Source organism: Diachasmimorpha longicaudata, chromosome 15 (genome assembly GCF_034640455.1).
Source record: "Diachasmimorpha longicaudata isolate KC_UGA_2023 chromosome 15, iyDiaLong2, whole genome shotgun sequence".
Lineage (NCBI taxonomy): Eukaryota > Metazoa > Arthropoda > Insecta > Hymenoptera > Braconidae > Diachasmimorpha > Diachasmimorpha longicaudata.
Window position 1 is genome coordinate 5,127,682 of NC_087239.1, and position 18,785 is coordinate 5,146,466.

At 40.6% G+C, this 18,785-nt stretch overlaps 2 protein-coding genes across 6 annotated transcripts in view; one reads left to right on the forward strand and one right to left on the reverse strand.

Moving 5' to 3' along the window:
- Nucleotides 1–44: 44 nt before the first annotated feature.
- Nucleotides 45–16,442, reverse strand: Nox (NADPH oxidase). Of its 4 annotated transcripts, none has more exons than XM_064134762.1 (18): nt 15,422–16,442; nt 12,158–12,252; nt 11,783–11,894; nt 11,307–11,404; nt 11,051–11,171; nt 10,688–10,838; nt 9,978–10,188; nt 8,129–8,355; nt 7,864–8,052; nt 7,217–7,410; nt 6,606–6,927; nt 5,764–5,905; nt 5,510–5,685; nt 4,493–4,631; nt 4,024–4,235; nt 3,357–3,538; nt 2,363–2,572; nt 45–2,190 (listed from the first exon to the last, which is right to left on the reverse strand). In XM_064134762.1, the coding sequence occupies exons 1-18, from the start codon at nt 15,584–15,586 to the stop codon at nt 1,789–1,791; spliced, it is 3,348 nt and encodes a 1,115-aa protein (XP_063990832.1). In that variant the 5' UTR covers nt 15,587–16,442; the 3' UTR covers nt 45–1,788. The 4 variants fall into 4 exon arrangements, with proteins under 4 accessions (XP_063990832.1, XP_063990833.1, XP_063990834.1 ...); XM_064134763.1 differs by lacking the exon at nt 15,422–16,442 and adding an exon at nt 13,010–13,700; XM_064134764.1 differs by lacking the exon at nt 15,422–16,442 and adding an exon at nt 12,761–12,790 and having other exon boundaries at nt 46–2,190.
- LOC135169613 (chaoptin-like) overlaps nt 11,876–18,785 on the forward strand; it is a 29,038-nt gene continuing 22,128 nt past the window's right edge. For both annotated transcript variants that reach the window (XM_064134758.1, XM_064134759.1), the window contains exon 1: nt 11,876–12,268. The gene's annotated coding sequence lies outside the window, so the exon portion shown is untranslated. The remainder of the gene's footprint in view (nt 12,269–18,785) is intronic.

An 18,785-nucleotide genomic window follows, 5' to 3' on the forward strand; every position in this document is an offset into this window, starting at 1 on the left:
AATTTTTCACCACCCAATTCTCTGATACTGGTAAACTATTATCCATTAAAAAACATTTTTATTTTCCTTCGTATAAATAAATAATAACATCTCATTCTCTTTTACATTAAAAAACCCTCTGTCGCAATGTTAAAAAACCCTCTCATCGCTTTAATTTTCAACTCTTCCCTTGAAACAATTCCAGCTCGTTCTTGCCCATAACTGGTAGCCAATTAGTTCAATCCGCGCGTCACACCGCAGTCATATATGACAGCCATCGGCGCTCATTACCCTGACTTTCACCTCGTCCTCCTGCACCTTGTGATATTAAACAAGGTACACCGGGCTCTCAACATGAAATGTCGTTAAACCACCCCCTCCCCATCCAAAACCGCGGATGAACATAAAAAGAATTACAATAAAAATTTTTTTATCTCCAAACAGACAGTCCGTTACGCCATACGTCAACGATTTTTTCAGCTTTCCATATTCTTTTCCATTTCGTTGCTCAAGAAAAAAAAAAAGGCAACAACTTTTTTCTTTCCAGAAACTTTAATCGTCCTATCGCGTGACAGGATCCCCGCTTGCACCCCATTTCTGTCTTTATGGTGAACGTTTCGAAATTCCTTTTTTCCCTCTTTATTCTTCAACTCCCTTCTCGAATCTGAACTCCAATATCTCCGTAAAATTTATTTTCCCCAGGGCAATTCGACAGTACTGAACATAAATTATCTCGTAAAATCGTGAAGGAGATAATGAAAGCGCCAATGCCATCCCGCCCATTATAAAGACCATATTATTTTTTTTCTTTCACCAAAGTTAAAACTAAATGGCAAAGAGATACAGTTGAATACGCTGATCGAATACCCGTGAGTTGTCCAGTGAATTGAAAAGTGGTGGAAAATAAAACGTGTGTCCAATGCATAAAAACCACTCAAATGAAATTTGTCGGACGTGACTGCAGTGTGTTTCACCCCTGTAAGTGATTAAATGCGCGAGAAAATCCGTAAAAACAAGCGGTGAACAAATGCTCGAGGCGAAAAAAAAAAATCCACAAGACACATGGGCTTTGAGTTAGCAAAAACATGACAATAAACTCACTGCACTCGTCATTTGTCATGCGTTGTCTTCAAACGAATCTCTCACCTAGCAAAAGGTGATTTTTCACGTGGCCTTTTTTTTCCCCCCCCCCACCCCTTCCAGCAACACTTTTATGCATCTACATCAGCATAACATAAATCCGCATATACATCCGGCCATGAATGTCCTGAGGGTGTCCTTTGACGCACCACAGACATGATGTGTCGCACGGGAATATCTTCTTGTTTGCTCTTGCACCATTTGCGCAATCGATTGGGTTTCAAGCCCACACACAGAGACACATTGCCCACCAATCCAAGCGGGCGTGATGTGTCCTATGCCTATCTGGTGTACGGCCAGTGATTATTAATCGACGGATTATCAATGGACAATCTCTGTCCCCCATACTGATGGAGCCGGTGATATCTCACATCAGTCACATTAAATAGATTTTTGCAGTCGTTAAATTTTTCACACGATTTGGAGCTCCCCAGCTCCGACTAATGACACAATTATCGTGGGCTGAGAAAAAATTACTTTCCCAAGATATTTATTTACCCCAGGATACTAATTATTTTTTCAAAATTATATTCTCCCCATTGAGTGACTCCGCGGCTGATCGGGCACGGTAATTTCCACTGATCGTTTCTCTCCTGGAAAAATACAATTGAAAATAAACCGGGTAAATGAATATTTATCAAAAATAATTTTTTTCTCAGGGCATTTCATCTAAAACGTTTCCTTCCTGAAGTTAAATCCAAACTGATCGCACTTGTATCGCAAAATTCTACCGAGTTGGGGTGGGCCACAGTAGAACACCGTCACCTTTCCCTTTTTACGATCATCCAGCTGTTTAAATACTTTGTCCCAGTTGGGCCTGCCAGCATTGGTGCGGGTTTTCAGGCCAGTTATCAGGTCCCTCTTCTCCCTCTCGTGAAGTAGATCCATCGCCAGCTGGAGTCCAACAGCTTTCATGTCGTTCTTCTGCAGGGCACTGGTTATGTACATGTGCATCTCCAAGAATCTCTCCATTGTAGCGCCCAATTCTGCCTGCTCTATCTCCAACTGGGAGAGGAGATTTACGAACCACTCGAATGAACGTTGGTCACGATTTATCCAGAAGAAATCGACCTTTCAAGTGAGGGAGAGAGAAACGAGGGCGTTAAAGAGATGAGGGATTATCGTAAAGGGGGAAATGAATAAAGTGGTATTTCAGGGGTAGAATGAGAGCTTTTTTTTTTTCAAGCTCTTGTCCTTTGAATGAAATAAAAGTTAATGGCTATTACGCCTGCTTTTCAAGTACCTTTCTCAGCTTCATGACCGTTGTGGGTATCTCACTTGCCCATGAGAATTGGCACTTGGGGCAGGTGTGCCTCGCCTTCCAGTACCTGTGCATTATCGACTGGAGAATAGAGGCAAAAGGCGTGACTCCGATTCCCGTGGCGATTAGCACAGCGTGTTGAGCCTGAAAGATGTGACTCGAGGGTGCACCATAAGGACCATCCAGGAATATCTTCAACCATAAGTGGAGGAATGTTGAGTGCGAGGGTATGGGAAAAGTGTGTGGGACGACATTTACATTTATGGTGGGTGAAAAAATAAAGAGACTTGATTAAATTGAAGGAGATTCGACGGGGGGTTATTCAGGCAGTGGATGATGATCATTTTTTATTCAGGGAAAATGAGGGGATTTTTTTTTATTGGTAGAAAATGAGGGTCGGAATTTAGCGCACACGAAATATCGCTACAAATTTTTTCCAGAATTTCCTCGGCATAAAATTCGTAATTTTTTCTCGGGTTCGTAGGGTGAATGGACCGCTTGTTTTTATGGTTTGACAACAAGTGAGACACCAAAATTTTTCAGTGAGGTGAGAGCCTCAGTAAAAATAGTTGAAGTCAACTATTGAACTGATCTCTTCTTTCCCCATTAATTTTTTTTATTACGTTCCCCCGTATCCTCTCAACTCTTTCCTAAGCTCGTCGAATTTACGATTCCCCAATAAAGAAATTCCCCCTCAAATTCAAAATCAGAAGCACCGAAGAATATTTCCAAATACACGAGAGCGACTGGAAAGTTCGTTGTCGTAAAAAGTGGAGTAGAATTTCCATATAGACCGAGATAAAAGATAAATACACATAATAAAACTAAAGAAGAATGGGCCAGGTGGAAAATGTGAGAATTTAGGGGTGTAAAATGTTGGAAAAGTTCTCCTGCAGTGGTGTGAGAAGAGAATGAAATAAGACAAAGTAACTGAGTAAGTAAAAAAATCGTCAAGATGTAAAAAAAAAAAGTTTACCTCGAGTGGTTTGCCAACGGGATAGTTCACGGAGGGATGAGATGAAAATTGACTCTCAGTGTCCAATGTGTTACTCTTCTTCCGTCCAATCGTAGCAAACGTTTCCCCAATTCTACCCTCTTCAACAGCTACCGTGAGTGTTTCACCCTGTGACACTCTTTGTCCCACCGTGAACGTCGAAACTGAATTAACAAAACAATTAATCTATTTACCGACTACTGAATAGACACTTCATAATGGCTCGGGAAGTGAGTGGATTAAAGTGGCTTATCAAAAACTTTCTTTACCAACAATTATACCATTACGACTGGGTAAAACCATGAATATCAAATTTCCAACATTTAATTGCAAATTAGCTGATTACGCGTAAACAAACTTTCACAATATTACAAGCAAGGATTATTTGAATAATCGAGTTATCTAGCCAGCGCGTATGATAGATAGCGCCGTTCTCCCCCGACTCGAGGGTTTAATATCATGAAAATAATAATTTCAGCTTAATTTTAACAACTTTAAACACAGTGGAGGTACGAGGATCCAAATGCGCACGATTACCCCGAACATAAAGCCTTTCGTTAATTATCCATCGATTAAAATCACTGACAGACTTTTTTAATTTTTAATTTTTAGAAAAATAAATTATATTATTATCCTGTCATTCGTGTACCTGAATTTGTTGGTGTATTTTGCACATTCTCCTCCAAACTCGGTGTTTTAAACGCTATAATCGTGGGTTTTGTCCTCATGTATCGAAAGCTCTGTGCTAGTGATTTATTCTGGGGACTTAAATAGGCAGTTCCAAGTGATTTAAGCCTCGCTCGACGTATCTGCACCTCATTAAAGCTCCTCTCCGACTCGGATCTCATGTAATCGCGAAGACTGCGAGCAAAGAAAAACACAAGTTCTCTCAAGTTGAAATCACAGTGACCAGGCTATTTAACAAACTGCCCTCGTTTTATATATAATTTAATGGAGTTTGTACAAACACCGACAAATTGAGTTAAAGTTTTAATGAGGTTTGGATGGACTGCAAAGAGATAGCCGGAAAAAAACGGGTCGCGTGGAATTGGTACTTGATTCAACCAGAGAGAGAGAGAATAAAAAAAAAAATTTTTTTTTGTTTATTCAGAACTTACGCTCTCACTCGCTCTCTCTTCTTGTGCTTGGTCTGCATGTCAGGCATCGAGAATGACTTCTCCAACGGCATCTTGTTGCCGAGAAGGAGCTGCCTCAGCTTTCTATCTCGTGTAAATGCTCGAGCTTCTGGAGTTGTTCCTGAAATCGTGGATTTGGTGGATGGATAACTAGTCAGGAGACGAGCAATTATGGCAGTCGTCTTCAACTTGTGCTTTTGAAAGGGAGAATTGGTGGCATTTTAAGGTCTGAAGGTACCATTTTTTGCCTCTGCACAACTAATTTGGGTCGGAGGTCCCAAAATTGAAGATTTTCGACGATAAGTTTATGTTCTTGTGAAGCTTTTAAGTGAAATGGGTCAAAGGCTGATCACCCTACCCTTTCGAAAATTAATCTCGATTGTTTTAATCATCGGGAGAGAGAGAGGAAAATTTTTTGACAACTTTCTATTCGATTATTTTCCCGAGGAATTAAATAACTTATTATATGGTTAATTGCACCGATAATGCACCATCTCATGCGGTATTAATTGTCAGTGAAAGTCCGAAAATATTTCAGAAGTTCCTTCCACAGCCTTTATTTATAGAAAGCTCTACTTCTTCTGATTAATTTATTGATAGATGTGAATCCATTAGACATGCAAAAATGATTTTATTATTTAAACCTTAAGAGCCCGGTCTGAATAACGCATTTTCCTCTTCGATAATCAATTGTCCAGATAAAATAAAGAAAATCTCCTTTCCAAAAAAAATTCATGAAATAATTGAAAACCACTTCCATTTACGCCGAAAAATTTCAAAATTCAGATTTCAAATTTTACTCCGCCCCATAAATCTTATGGGAAAAAATATTTTCATTCTTCATTTAAGATTTAACCCACTACATGTGAATATCCGAGGCATTCAATTCACCCCCTCAAAAATAAAAATCATCAATATTTTCACTCCAGCCAATAATCTCAATAAATGATATGAGAAAATATCGGAAAACTCCCAACCGCTCATTTCAATTCTCCTTACGTTCAGGATCGGACAGATGGGACGTGGGTGAGTTGATGCTGGGACTCGAAGAAGTCTTTCCACTGTCCGGAACGAAGTGAGGGTTATCGAGGCCACGTGAATTCCCAAGGGAATTCTCCTCCCTCTCCCTCACGACGATCACTGTTGATGTTGGTGTTGGTTTAGCTTCAGTAATTCTACAAGAATATTCACGTTATATCAGTGCAAATAGTTATATGGAAATATTTGCACAGATAATCTTCAGTTAAACTCACAGTGGTTTTCTCAGTATTTCCGCACTGCAATTCTCAATGGGAATCACATCGCCGCGCTCCAGCTTCAGTTGTTTTCTCTCAAAATATGAATACAGACTGTTGGTCCATTCGCCAACAGCCCTTATGTGCAGCCACATGTACTCTAAAAATAATAATAACGAGAGCCCTTCAAATGCTGGGGGAAAAAATATTTTTTAACTGAGACAGGAGAAAAAATTCACGTACTCATTAAAAAAGAAATAACTAATAAAATTTGCCATTCTCCCCACCCAGCAAGCGCTTTACCAACTTCGGTATTCTAACAAGTCTTGTTAGATCTGACTTTTTAATTCGCTGACCCCACCCGCATAACCGTGAACTTTTCGATTTTCCCTCCATCCCTTCGTCTCCCTGGCACTGCTCCCTCAACATCAGAAAAAGAAATCTTAACACCTGCCGGCTGCTGCTTGAGAATGTACGTTTTCAATCCACCCTTGGGGTAAAAGTTTTACCCCCTTCCCTCCCCCCCCCTTTCACCCCTCACTCACCATTCCGCTCATCCCTTTTACCCGGCGTTCGTCGTTTTCTATCCCCCAACACCAACGTTTTCCTCTGTAGAGAACTTGTAAGAGGGAACTTTTAAAGTGGCATCGCAAGGGTTTTGTGAGTGAAACCCCCGTACACGGGGGAGGAGAAAACGAGGAAAAGTGAAATAGAAAAATTGGGAGTGGAAGAAAAAGAACGCGAATGTTGGGAAGAAAAAAAATTCAGGGAAAATATTTTGAGAGTGAAAATAAACTAATGCTATGGTTAGGGGGGTGAGATGTTGCTCCGATGGAATCAGAGGGCGAACTCATACTCACCTTCTTGTTCCGGGGCACTGCTGATGGTGAATGGATGCCACTCGTACTTGGCAATGACAGGTATATTCACAAAGACGTAGTCGCCCGGATGAAAATCCAAATTTTGAGGTCGTTTGATTACGAGGTGAGTTACCCTCGACGGTAGCAGTAAACCCGAACTGATGTAGGTTTTACCCCGCTCCAAACGTAACCACATCAAACGACGAACACGTTCTGCGATGTATATTGTGCCGGGCAGAACAAACCATTTCCAAAAGTTCGGACCGTGGAATATCAGGAGAATCCAGAATGGTATGTACAGAACATGTGACCAGTAGAATATCTAGTTTTCAATGAAAAAATAAAGCTCGTTGTTATGAGTTTCGTTCATTACCAGGAATTTCCCCTTTGAGTCGGTCAACTTTTATTATCCAGTCATTTCATCAAATTTTCATATCATATTATATAGATATATATGGTGGAGAAGCACATGAGAGGAAAAAAAATGTTAATTTCCGACCGTTTCACTCATTTAACGTTTGGAAATCTTCCCCTTTGATGTGTACCGTCTCCTCTTGATCTGATATTTTTTTTCCTACATCCAATTAAAAAATAGAGACGTGTAATTTTACCTCAAAGGATCCACCGCGTCTGACGAAAGGCATTGAGCAAAGTGACATTACAAACAGAATCATGATCAAGGCTATGCCAGTGGGATTAGCTCCACCACCTACTAAACCAAAGAGACCTGGACGACTCGTCAATAGCCACTCTGACATCGAGTAGTGGGAACTATTCAATACTTCATCGTTGATTACAAACATCCCTGCGGATCATAACAAAAATATCATAATTAATATCCGCACAATAAAAATTAGACGAGTTTTTCATTTTTCCACGAAACGTATTCCGGACATGGTTTTTTACTTTCCCCATCGATTTCAATATTTGTTTCAATTTTTATGGTATTTACCAGCGGCAAGAGAAGGAAAATAAATTTTAATTGAGTGGAACCCGCCCGAATATTTTTAGTTATCCATTGGAAAGTGAAAATCTGTGGAAAAATAATAATTTCCTGAATAAATATGTTCTCGTCAAATTTTTCGATTAAAATTTTCACACGAAATCGAAATCGAATTGATGGCATCGCCAGTGGGGATTCGAATGGAATTCCTCCGGGAATGCGCTAGAATTTTCTATTGAAATACTTCAAACGTGTTGACTTATCTCATCCCCGCACTTCTCGTGTTAAATTGAACTCGATATAACGATTTCATACCAAAATTCAGCAGATGAGCGACGGTGTGAACAATACTCAATATTCCAATCGTCATTCCGACCATTTTGTGGAGATAAATGTTGTGATCGAGAGGGAGAATCGAGCTGAATCCGTGGGTTCGTAGGAACGTTATGCACTGGCGAAGCATGAGGACGAGAATAAAGGTGCAGTCAAAGTTCAAGCACTGACCTGTCAAAAAAAAATCCTGTCAAAGTGGGCGGTTCGTACATTTAGAGAAATCCCATTTTTTGGTGAGATGACTTACCACAGGCTCTGGCTATCATCACCAAACCCCCAGCGTGACGATACTGGTACAACCTCGAGACGAAGAGGGCGACGTTAATGAGGAAAAACATCATCAGGAAGCACATGAGAACGTAATTATTTTTCAAATATGGTTTTGTGAATTGATATGGCCTCAGTGAGCGGAGAAAAGCCAATACCGTGCGGTCTGATTGCGGCGGCTTCGGTGGTACCATCCAGCGATCTATACTGCGTGGGAGTTCATTCGATTAAATTATGTTCTAATACAGGAGACTGCGAGGTGAAATGGACTTGAAAATTGGGAGTGATCGCAAATGAAATGGGAATGTGTTACATGAACGCAGAGAAATTTCTGCGAAAATTCCGTCGGTTGTTAAAAAATCCAATAGAGAGGTAAAACCTCTTGGGATTTTTACAAAAATTTCTGGAAATTACTTGGAATTTTCCAGAGACCGTCAACACCTTCACTTCCTCAATTATAAGTTCCCATTGTGCGCCGATTTCCCCTAGAAAAGCTGACTTCGAAGTCGAGTTGTCTTACTTCGTTCTACCACTTCGCAGATGAATTCCAGATGTCAAACCTCCCCTATTATCAGATTTATCTGAAGGGCATGTGACACCTCTAAAATCATGCTGACTGCAGGAATTGAAAGAGGAATGAAGAGAGCATTAATCACGTTAATTGGATTCTGGGAAATTATTATTAATTGAGTGGAAAATTCGCTTGAAGTTTTTGTCAAAAAACCATTTGATTGAGGGAACAATTTTTTTTTCACTGGAGTCTTGGAAATCAATAGCAATTTAATTTGATATTTTTTGTCTGCTGGACAGTGGGGGAATGAAGACAGCTGTGTTATCATGGTACAACATAATGACAGGATTTAAGAGGTGTCTCATTCCAAACGAGTTGTTTCAACAACGTCGACACGTTAACTTCCTCAATTATAAGCTCCCCTTCTGTTGTGATTTCGCTTTAAAGAACTGGCTTCGAAGTCAAGTTATTTTATCTCATTTTACAACTTCACCATTGCATTTCGCAACTCAACCCTTCCAATTATCGGATTTAATTCAACAACATGGAGCATGTCTTTCATCCCTAAAGCTTTGAAGACTGCAGACATGATAATGATAATCATCGAAATGGGAGAGTCGCATGAAAGGGGTCGCATGGGGATGAAGACAAAAATATTGCTGAGTTGAATGAAAAAAAATTTTAATTAATATTGTTTTCACCGCTGGATTACGATTTCGCAATTTTCCTTTCCCTTTTGATTCGTTTGTTTAATAAAAAATGTCCGGAAAAATTATATTCCACTGGCAGTTACTCTAGATTTTTTCCAGACCTATTTCAAGGTTCCTAAAAAATTTATGCATTAAAAATTCTGTAAGTGCTTTCTGTCTTGAATTTTCATCCGTTGAAAGCAATACCAGAATTTAATAGTCTCCTAATTTCCGACTAATTGGTCTTTCGCAAATGAAACCCCCCCATTCGACTGGGCCATTTTAAAAACCGCTTTTCAAATCGAATTAATTTATCTCGTTTACCCACTTCACCACTGCATTCCACAACTCAATAAATTCCCGATAATCAGGCGCAATTCACCGTCATGAAAGACGTCTGACGCTCATAAAGCACTTCCAGACAGAATCGAAACCCGACATGAGAAAAATAATAATCATGTTAATCGTAAAATCGAAGAGATGAAGTGAAGATGAAGATAAATTTAATTCGCAGATATCGTGGATAGGAGGTGGAAACCCAAGTCAGTGGGAGTTGGAGCCAACACTTTCGATTGATCGATAACGATCCCATTCACCCCTCCCTCACTTGATCCCTCGTCTCATCTTACCTGATTGATAGATTCTCGAGGAGACCCTCGTGTTTCTCCAACTGCTTCTTCAACGCTTGAAACGTGATAGCACCCCTGTTACCCTGATCCGCATCCTCGAAGAGGGCAAGCGTTAAGTCCTCAATCTGTTCATCACTGAATCTCATACCATTCTCCTCCATGCAGGCCCTCATCACGTGCTCCAGTTCCCGATGCTGAATCAACCCGTCACCTGGTTTATGTAGAATGTTTCAGGCCATTAGTTTACAACGTGTCCATTCGATAATGGGGGAGACAAATTGGGGGGAAAATAGTTAGGGAAATTGGTGAGTTAATGATGCCGGTTAATCCTGATTAATTACAAAATTTATTAAAATGTCCCCACTCCAGATTGAATTGTGGAAAAAAATGCAATTTACAATCTAAATTGTTGACTAAATTGAATACTCCACATGTCGATTGATATTCTAAAGGATCGAGACAACAAAAAAATCGAAAATTTCCATTTAACATCAAAAACCTTCTGTTTATAATCGAAAAAATATTCCCCGCATCGCACCCCTGTAATCACTCCATAAAAAAACCTCCATCATCACTCCGTCAACGATCTACCGTAGCAACTAAAGTCACCATTGATAAACATAAACATTAAATGCATTACCATCGATAACCCCCTCTGTACGACATGAGAGCATCGTCGATACATCCAGGTGATATAAAATTCCCCTTACCATCTATATCGTAGACCTTGAAGAGAAATCGTATTTTGTCGTCCGGAGTTTTACCAGCAAATTGATGCATCGCATCTAGAAACTCCTGGAGTGATATCGTACCAGAGTCGTCCTTGTCGAATATTTGAAATACCCGTTCCGTGAAGAAAGGCTGGTGTGGGAGGAAAAAAAAAAGAGAACATTCAGAACGAAAACGTGTGTGTATACACTTCAGTTTATCTTGTGGGGAGGGGGAGAGGGGGTGAGAGGGAGATGGCTTTATTCAAAGATTGTTGCATATGTCCTTTTTTTTTTCAATCTTTTTTTTTATCTCTACTCTCATGAAGTAAAGCACCAGAGATAACCAAGAATTTACTGCCTCACGTTTTTCGATATAACGATTTTCTTGAACTCCTCGCGACGTATTTCCTGCTCGTTTCCAACTGTCTGCTTGAAGATCTTCTCCAGCCATTCCAGATTGCCTTTATCGAATCCAGCTCGGGATCTATTTTTGTTTCATTCGGTGTGAAATACATAGAAAATGAAAAAAAAGAAAAATGTAAAGGATGTGATGCTGTAAAATACTGTTATCGAATTAATAAATACAGGGGGTGACAGATGTACATCAATATTCTATTACCTTGGATTACTTACGCCAGCGATGAACTCCATTATTTGGCTGGGTAAAATGGAGCCGAAATTCTCGTGCTCCAGCAGTCTGAATAATTTATCGATGACCTGGACATCCGGTGAGAGGTTTTAAAATTTCAAAAATACTGGAAAAATAGCGCCCGGAAATATATTGAAAGCTGGGGCGTAAGCGATTGTTAAATTTCAGGGAGATAAAAGATGAAAACATGAGAAACTACGGAAAACCGACGGAAACACAACCGAATTATATACACACGCAATAAAAAAAATTTGATTAAGGGAAATAATTAATTTAATTGACATTTAATTTGTCAGATTCTCATGAGGCCGAGTCTAGTCTGACCCCAACAGATCTCTAACGACAAACAACACAATTTTTAAAAATACCGGATACGTGCAAATTGCATTAGAGGAAGCTCTGATGATTACTGCAAGCACCGATTAATTTAATAACTAGAAACTCACCCCCTTCGCCAGAAATATTCCCTTGAAGTCATTAAAGTTCACCGGTCCCTCACCGCACAGTACATACGCGACACTCTCGATCTGATCAATGAAGTCCGTCTGCTTCTCATTCCTGTGAATGTAGCGAGAAAATTAAAAATACAGGATAATTACTGTAAATAATTGCGAATAAAAAATGAATCAGAGGTATTTGGAAATTGTTCACAGTGTCGCACGTACGTGACAGCGATAAATCTGCCGATAGAGACAGAAGAAGGCGAGGAAGAGCCGGCGAAATGAGATGAAAATCGAGCAGACGGAAAATAAAAATAAATCGTTTGTACAGTGCGAATGAATTTGGTGAACAAAAGAACCTGGTGTCGGTGTTATACTCACGTAAGCCTCGCTTTGAGGAATTCAATCCAATCGTCTTGCCTGAGAACACCATCGCCGTCTTGATCGAACAGTCGGAATAATTTTTCCAACAGTACCTGCAAAAGTTTTGAGGTAAATAAACAACAGTACACTGACTTTGAATAGTGAATCATCGGCTTGTGCTCCAGATCCTCGCTATGGCTGTTACGTCTGACATAGTAATTTATAAATATATATATATGTGTATATGGGTACTACGATTTACGAGCTGGTGTGGAAGAGATTCTTGGAAGAGTTATACACTTATGTTTATATTATGAAGCTACAGTTTCTGCGAGAGTGAATTAAATAATTCAAGGTGTGAGGGAATGTCATTCATACCCTAGAATATTTGAATTTGAATGAAATTTTACGGCGTTGAGAATAATTGGATTTTTATTGTGGATTTTACGCGAAGAATACGAACTATTTTATTCAAATCGAGCATCAGATTATTTGCAAAAAAATAAGGTATTTTATTTTTTCAATTTAATTATTTATGGTTGGAATGAATCTTTCAATTTCTTGCATTTCGACTCAGACATAAAAATAATAATAATGCAGTATCGTATAAATTTTATTTACCATCGGACTCTTTTAGTTGTTTCATCTTTCAAAAAATGATCCCCACAATAATTTAATTTTGATTAAATCCAATGCTTGTGTTCGTTACGAAAAATATTATTTTGAATCATCAGAAAACACAAAACGAACGACTCAATATTTTTTCCGCAAAAAAATCATGAAAAAATTTAATCGTTCAGCGTTCGTTATTTTAAACACATTGCGACGTGTTGTTTTAATGATCAACATACCACAAAACATTGTATTTACACGATCAATGGAGAAACAGGTCAATGCCATGGCCATGTCCGGCAAGCCAATCTCTCTGTTCGGTTCTTCGCCCTTTCTCAGACATAAACCTCCTCTCCAAGACACCAGTGATCTTGTCTTTACATTCTTAAACCGTGACATAAACACCTGTCAGTTCATCCGTGCATAATACCCGCGACTCGAACGAGTCGTTTCCATTTTCAAAACGAAAAGCGGAGAGGGCCGTGTAATTACGTACGTCCACTCGGAGCCAGTCCAATTATCATTCGATTATCCTGGTTTCACTCCACTCCATATATCCTATTTATTACTTCATTTCCCAACTGTATACATAAGAATCTCATTTACGATCCCATATATTACATCTCCCGAACGCTGTCCTGTGCGCAGAGCAAAAATTAAAAAAAAACCGTGGGAATTTCAAGAAGAGGCGCCCAAAAAAATTGAAAAGGTCTTGACAATTGTTCCTCCGCAATAATAAAAACAATACTAGCCATTTGTCATGATGACTTGGTTCAACCTAAGGCCACGATTTTATGTGCGCTCTTCCCTCATCCGAGAAAACCCTGAAAAACGTTCGATTCCTTCGAAGTGATGAAACACGTTCTCCGCAAAGTTCAGCGGAATATTCACCGGATTTACCTGATCCTCCTCTCACCAAAAATAAATACCTCGTGTTACCCAACACCACTGACTCATCAGGGGAGAAATCTGTCGCGACTTTACATAATTACCGCACCCGTCAGACCCCACAATACTGATACCCACCAACAAAAAACCGACAGAAAAATTTAATCGCAAACGTGACTCGTCAGTGATTAAAAAATCACGAAAAAATAACCGAGAAAATCGGTGTAAATTTAAGAATCCACTGTTATCACCCCCGACTTGTAATTCGATAAATACCTCACGTGTCGGCAATTTCACACTTCGCTACAGGGAGAGGGGATCCAACCTTCTAATTAAATTTCATTCTTCAATTTCATTGGCTAACGGAGTTATTTTTCAAAAATATTTTCCTGCCAGAAATTTTTTCCCTTCTATTGACTGCCAGTGTTTAAAAAACCTCCCCTTCCGGGTGAATTCCAGTTAAAAGGGTGTCGAACATCCTTATGGGTGGACCCCGCACACTCTTCCCCCACCCTCCCTCCCCCTTCAACCCCCTCATCATTTCCAATCCACTTACTCGCGGTCTTTCGATCGTGCAGCAAAGCGTATACAGCAAACGCTGGAGGCGTCAAGGTCTCAATGCTTCGGGCGATTCAGTACCTTGATCAAACAGGAGCCCTGAATAGATCGCCTCAGTGCGATTCTCCTCGAACACCCCCTTCCACCCTCCCCTCCACCCCCTCTACACCCGATCACGTACACACGCTAGTGCCAGTGACTCGCCAAAAGCCAAGAACTCCGAGTACCTATCGCTTTAACCAAGGCAAAATCCACCTCTCGTACATCGATATATACGTGTGCGAGGTGAACCAACACATTCACCAGGATCACGATTCATCGATTATTATTTAACGAGCAAAGCCCGCAGGACTATTGCCCGTAGGGGGGCTAGTGCTGCTCGCCAATTGCTCTTCCACTCCTTTACCACTTAACTCTAAACCAACTTGCGTTCGTTATCTAAGACCTTCAATGCTCTTCACCAGGGTCTCTCTGTCTCTCTCACCACTCGTGTGATACTGCAAAATGCATCTACCCCCTTCCGGAGCACCCCTCTCTCTCTCTCTCCCTTTCTGTCTCTTTCTCTCTCTCTCTCTCTCGTTTGCTTTTTCTTTCTTTATTGGCAATTTGTGGGAGTCTAAACGCCGAAGTTTCGGGGTTCGATGGAGGGTGAAACTCACCCACGAAACCCACATAAAGTCCTTAAGGGCTAAAGTGAATGTTTTCGGGTACGTAAAGAGTGCGTGAAGTCAGCTGGGGCCTGAGCAACTTGCTAAATTGTCAGATTAATTTTTGGATTCGGTTGTGAACGGGTGATCGATTTCACGGATGGGGGATTGGGGGGGTGGGAAGTGGTTGGAGGGTGGAAGGGAACAATGAAGGGATTCGATTGGAAATTGGTCGAGAAATCGAGTTGATTCACTCTCCGGAATATTTTTAAAATATTTGTTTCTTTCTTTATGCAAATTATTCATGCTATAATAATAATAATAATTGTTGGAGCTCCAGTGCAAGTGGCGCAAGAGTTATTGACCTTTCTTCAAGAAAAGAAAGTTTCCCATAATTTAGGACCCATTTTTCACTTTGAAATAAAAATCCGAAGTTTCAGTGTCTGCGTTACTTTTATCACTCACATATTCATAGACGTCTACACACATTAATTCCGGTTAATGGAGATTGTTTAAGAGTGGATAGGCAGTACTGAGACGGGGTAGAAGGTGGTAAAGAGGATAAATAACGAATTACCTCATCTTGAAAGAGTTTCCTGAAAGCATCTCGTCCGTACCTAGACGATCCCTCAAGTTTGAGCAAATCCGAGCACTCCTTGAGCGCGGTACTCCTGCGCTTCTCTATAAGACACTCCTCTTCCATCGAGCTCATGCACTCGGCTCGAATGCTGTAATTCGACATCGTAAATAGAATGGAGAAAAAAAAACCTAAGCTCCTGGAGTTGAAATGATCTATCTCTCCACTTTCTGTTTTTCTTTATTTTCCCGCCGTCGGTGATGGAGACGAGCCCCCCCCCGGAGGGGGCTGGATAAGATCACTGGGGGGATTCTGTCTTTATCAGTGGTGCGACGTCCTCATGATGTCCCGGGGAATCCCATCATATCAGGTGAAATTGGGACTGATAATTCAGGTATAGAAACTGGGCAATTGGAGACGTCGGCAAACACACTCGACGAAAACGCCGACGAATCGAGCCCGAGCAACTGGATGCCGGTAAACAGAGGGAAAGGGGTGTGCGGAGGGAAAAATGACTGGAAGTAAAAGGGTAGATGGGGTGAAAAAAGGCGAGGAATCGAGAAGAAATCACTTTGAAGTTTTTCCCCCCTTTTTTATGTCCTTTTCACTTGAAAAGGTACATTTCACGCTGAAAAAAGAAACTCCAGCCTCGTTTCTCGCCTTGGGGAAGGTGCAGTCGGTTTATTTTCCCCCTTTTTTACCTACTCCACACAGCGGCCATGGGAATCCCGTGGAAAACCCTTTGAAAATGTATTTCACTCAGTCACTAACATACGAACAATATATATTCCGTTTCCAATGTTGTAACACTGTCAAAACAAACCAAGTCACTCGATTCATCAAAGTGAATGCACATGCACTGGGATTATTTGCCTTTGTCGTACACACATTCGGTTACAGACGTGATATATATTTTTTAGCGTTGAAATCACTGATATTTCACGGCGTCTGGTGAAACGAGAGCCGAGAGCGATTGAGAATTTCGTACGTAATCGGTTGCGTTTGGAGATATCCCCGGTTGGGCTGTTCCACGCGACCTGATTGGGGGGGGACACCTGATGATGACTCGGTGGAGCACAAGGTGGATGGGAATGAGATGAAGACGGTGGATTGGTTGTGGGGGGGATTATGGATGATCAGGGGGAAGGGGGACCTTTCACTTTTTGACAGGTACCGGGTCTACGTGTGCGATGATCTCGTGGCGCGTGTGGCCAGGCTCGAGCCATGTTTAGCGAGGTGAGGGGTCTATTGGGAGCAATGGGGATCAGTCAGGATGATCTTGATGGAGTTGTTGCATGTCGGAGCTGGTGGATTGGTTTTGAATTTACGGGGAATGGGTGTCAATGAGGGGAGAAGACGCGGAAAATGATTTTGGGAGAACGTTTACGGGGGCATTAGGTGTGAGGGAATTTTTAGAATAATTTGTTGATAAAAAATTCAGGAAATGGTTTTTTATTTCGGTTATCAGGTAATGGAATGTGATGGTGTGGATATTTTCAGGTGTCGTAATGTTTTGTTTGGGTGAAATGTGAGAAAGGGAAATTAAACTGTTGATGTAAAATGAACGATAAATAATTTTTTAGTGTTAATGGTATTTAATTGTTAAACAAATGTAGAATTTTACTGTGCACTCGCCCGTTAATTGGCTCATCTCCCAGTCAAATAGTTTAAATAATTTATCCTCACTTGAAATAAAGAACAATGGGAACATGACCTCCTTAAGAGTCTAAATCCCTTCTTTTTAATTCCACTCTCATCAGCGATTTAATAACTTAATATTCTCTGTGAGGGTCTTTACCGGCTAATTAAATTCTCCGCAAAGTATACTATCATGAGTGGCTTCCACTCAGCATTCAATTAGACCCTTTTCGCCGCGAGCAATCGATATAAATCGTCAAACAGATTGCTCTCATTATTTTTTCCATTCATTCAGTCGATCCTTCACACTCACTTCGCGGTTTTTTTTACCCCACCATTTACCTTTAATTCATCCGCTTAGTGGAATGAAAACGGTGGAAAATCGTGCCCCGAGGAATCTTAACGCCTCGATCTGATCGCCGATAATGCTCCCACAAATGTATTACACAAATGTGGACACAAGAAAAAAACCTATAAATAAAAAATAATAATCGAGGTATCTGTGTTAGTCTCCACATCGCTTCACTAATTATTCAAAGACGATGACTGTTATAGACTCGCGGATTGCTATTCCTGATTAAGAAATTTCACGTCACTCAAATTAAATTTGCGATATTGGAAAATGGCGATTCATTATTCAACTGACACTATTTCGAATATTCTATTATATAATCTTGTGACATCATCAACTGACGATTCCTTCAATCTATCACATTTACAGCACTAAAATCATCGTCACGTCCCTGTTGGTAATTAACACTGTGATGACTCGTTAATCAAAAAAGGCTGTGTTCCGTCAGTTGGATTTTTTCCCTCCGGACATTGAATTTTCATTATAAATTTTCTGAGAGTGGCCGAGTCGTTGAAAAAAATAAAATCATTAGACTTGTGCAAACCAATTATCCCCGATTTCATCTGGAATCCGATATTTCCCACTAGAGTCAGACAAGATAAACTGCACCATCACAATTACCTCTTAAAACCCTTGATATACTTTTTAAAAGCATCAGACAGATGAGATTCTTCAGCTAAAAAAATATCACCGCGGGTGTAACCGGAGGCTCATATATTTTTTTTCCGCTTCGCATCTCAGTCGAAACTATCGCATAAATGTTTTAATCGCTCGAGGGCTAGATAGGATTTTTCTCATTTTTTTTTCGAGTTAATTGAGACTGACGCGGTTTTAAGGGGCCATCGTTCCTCTAACGATATAACACTGGGATCGAATGGGGGCGGGAGGGGGTCGCCGCAGCGGGGGCTGGTGAGGGCTTTCACGGGGGATGGGATTCGCGGGACGGTATATGGGGCACGGCCAGGAGGCACACCATCCCCCTGCTCGAGCGAAGACGAAACTCTGCGTTGCAGTGGAAAAACAAAGTTTATTCGACCACCGAGGCGTTCCGGGGTAATAACGATGTCCCACAGCAATTTCACAGGAAACTGCTTTATTGCGAACTCGTAAATCGTGATACTTACAAGACGACCGTAAAACCCCCCTCAGTCGTTCTACTCTAATGACGAGGAACAAGTGAATGAGCGGGAATTTGTGACGTTCATAACATGATTAAACGTCACTCTTGATATTTTTTTAAACGTATGGCTTCCGAAGGGCTGGGGAGACGTCACCGCGAGGAGAAATCCAATCAAAATTAGAGTGAAAGGGGAGAAATTATGCGATGAAAATATTCAGAGAATTTTGGAAGGGAAATCTGGGGATAATTCCTGG

Excerpts from the sequence above, each read along its gene's own strand:
- Nox (XM_064134762.1), bottom strand. The coding sequence starts at position 15,586 with ATGTCGAATTACAGCATTCGAGCCGAGTGCATGAGCTCGATGGAAGAG. Across the intron at positions 11,405-11,782 it reads GAATATTTCTGGCGAAGGGG|GTCATCGATAAATTATTCAG; the intron begins GTGAGTTTCTAG and ends CCGGATGTCCAG. Across the intron at positions 6,928-7,216 it reads GACGCGGTGGATCCTTTGAG|ATATTCTACTGGTCACATGT; the intron begins GTAAAATTACAC and ends ATTGAAAACTAG.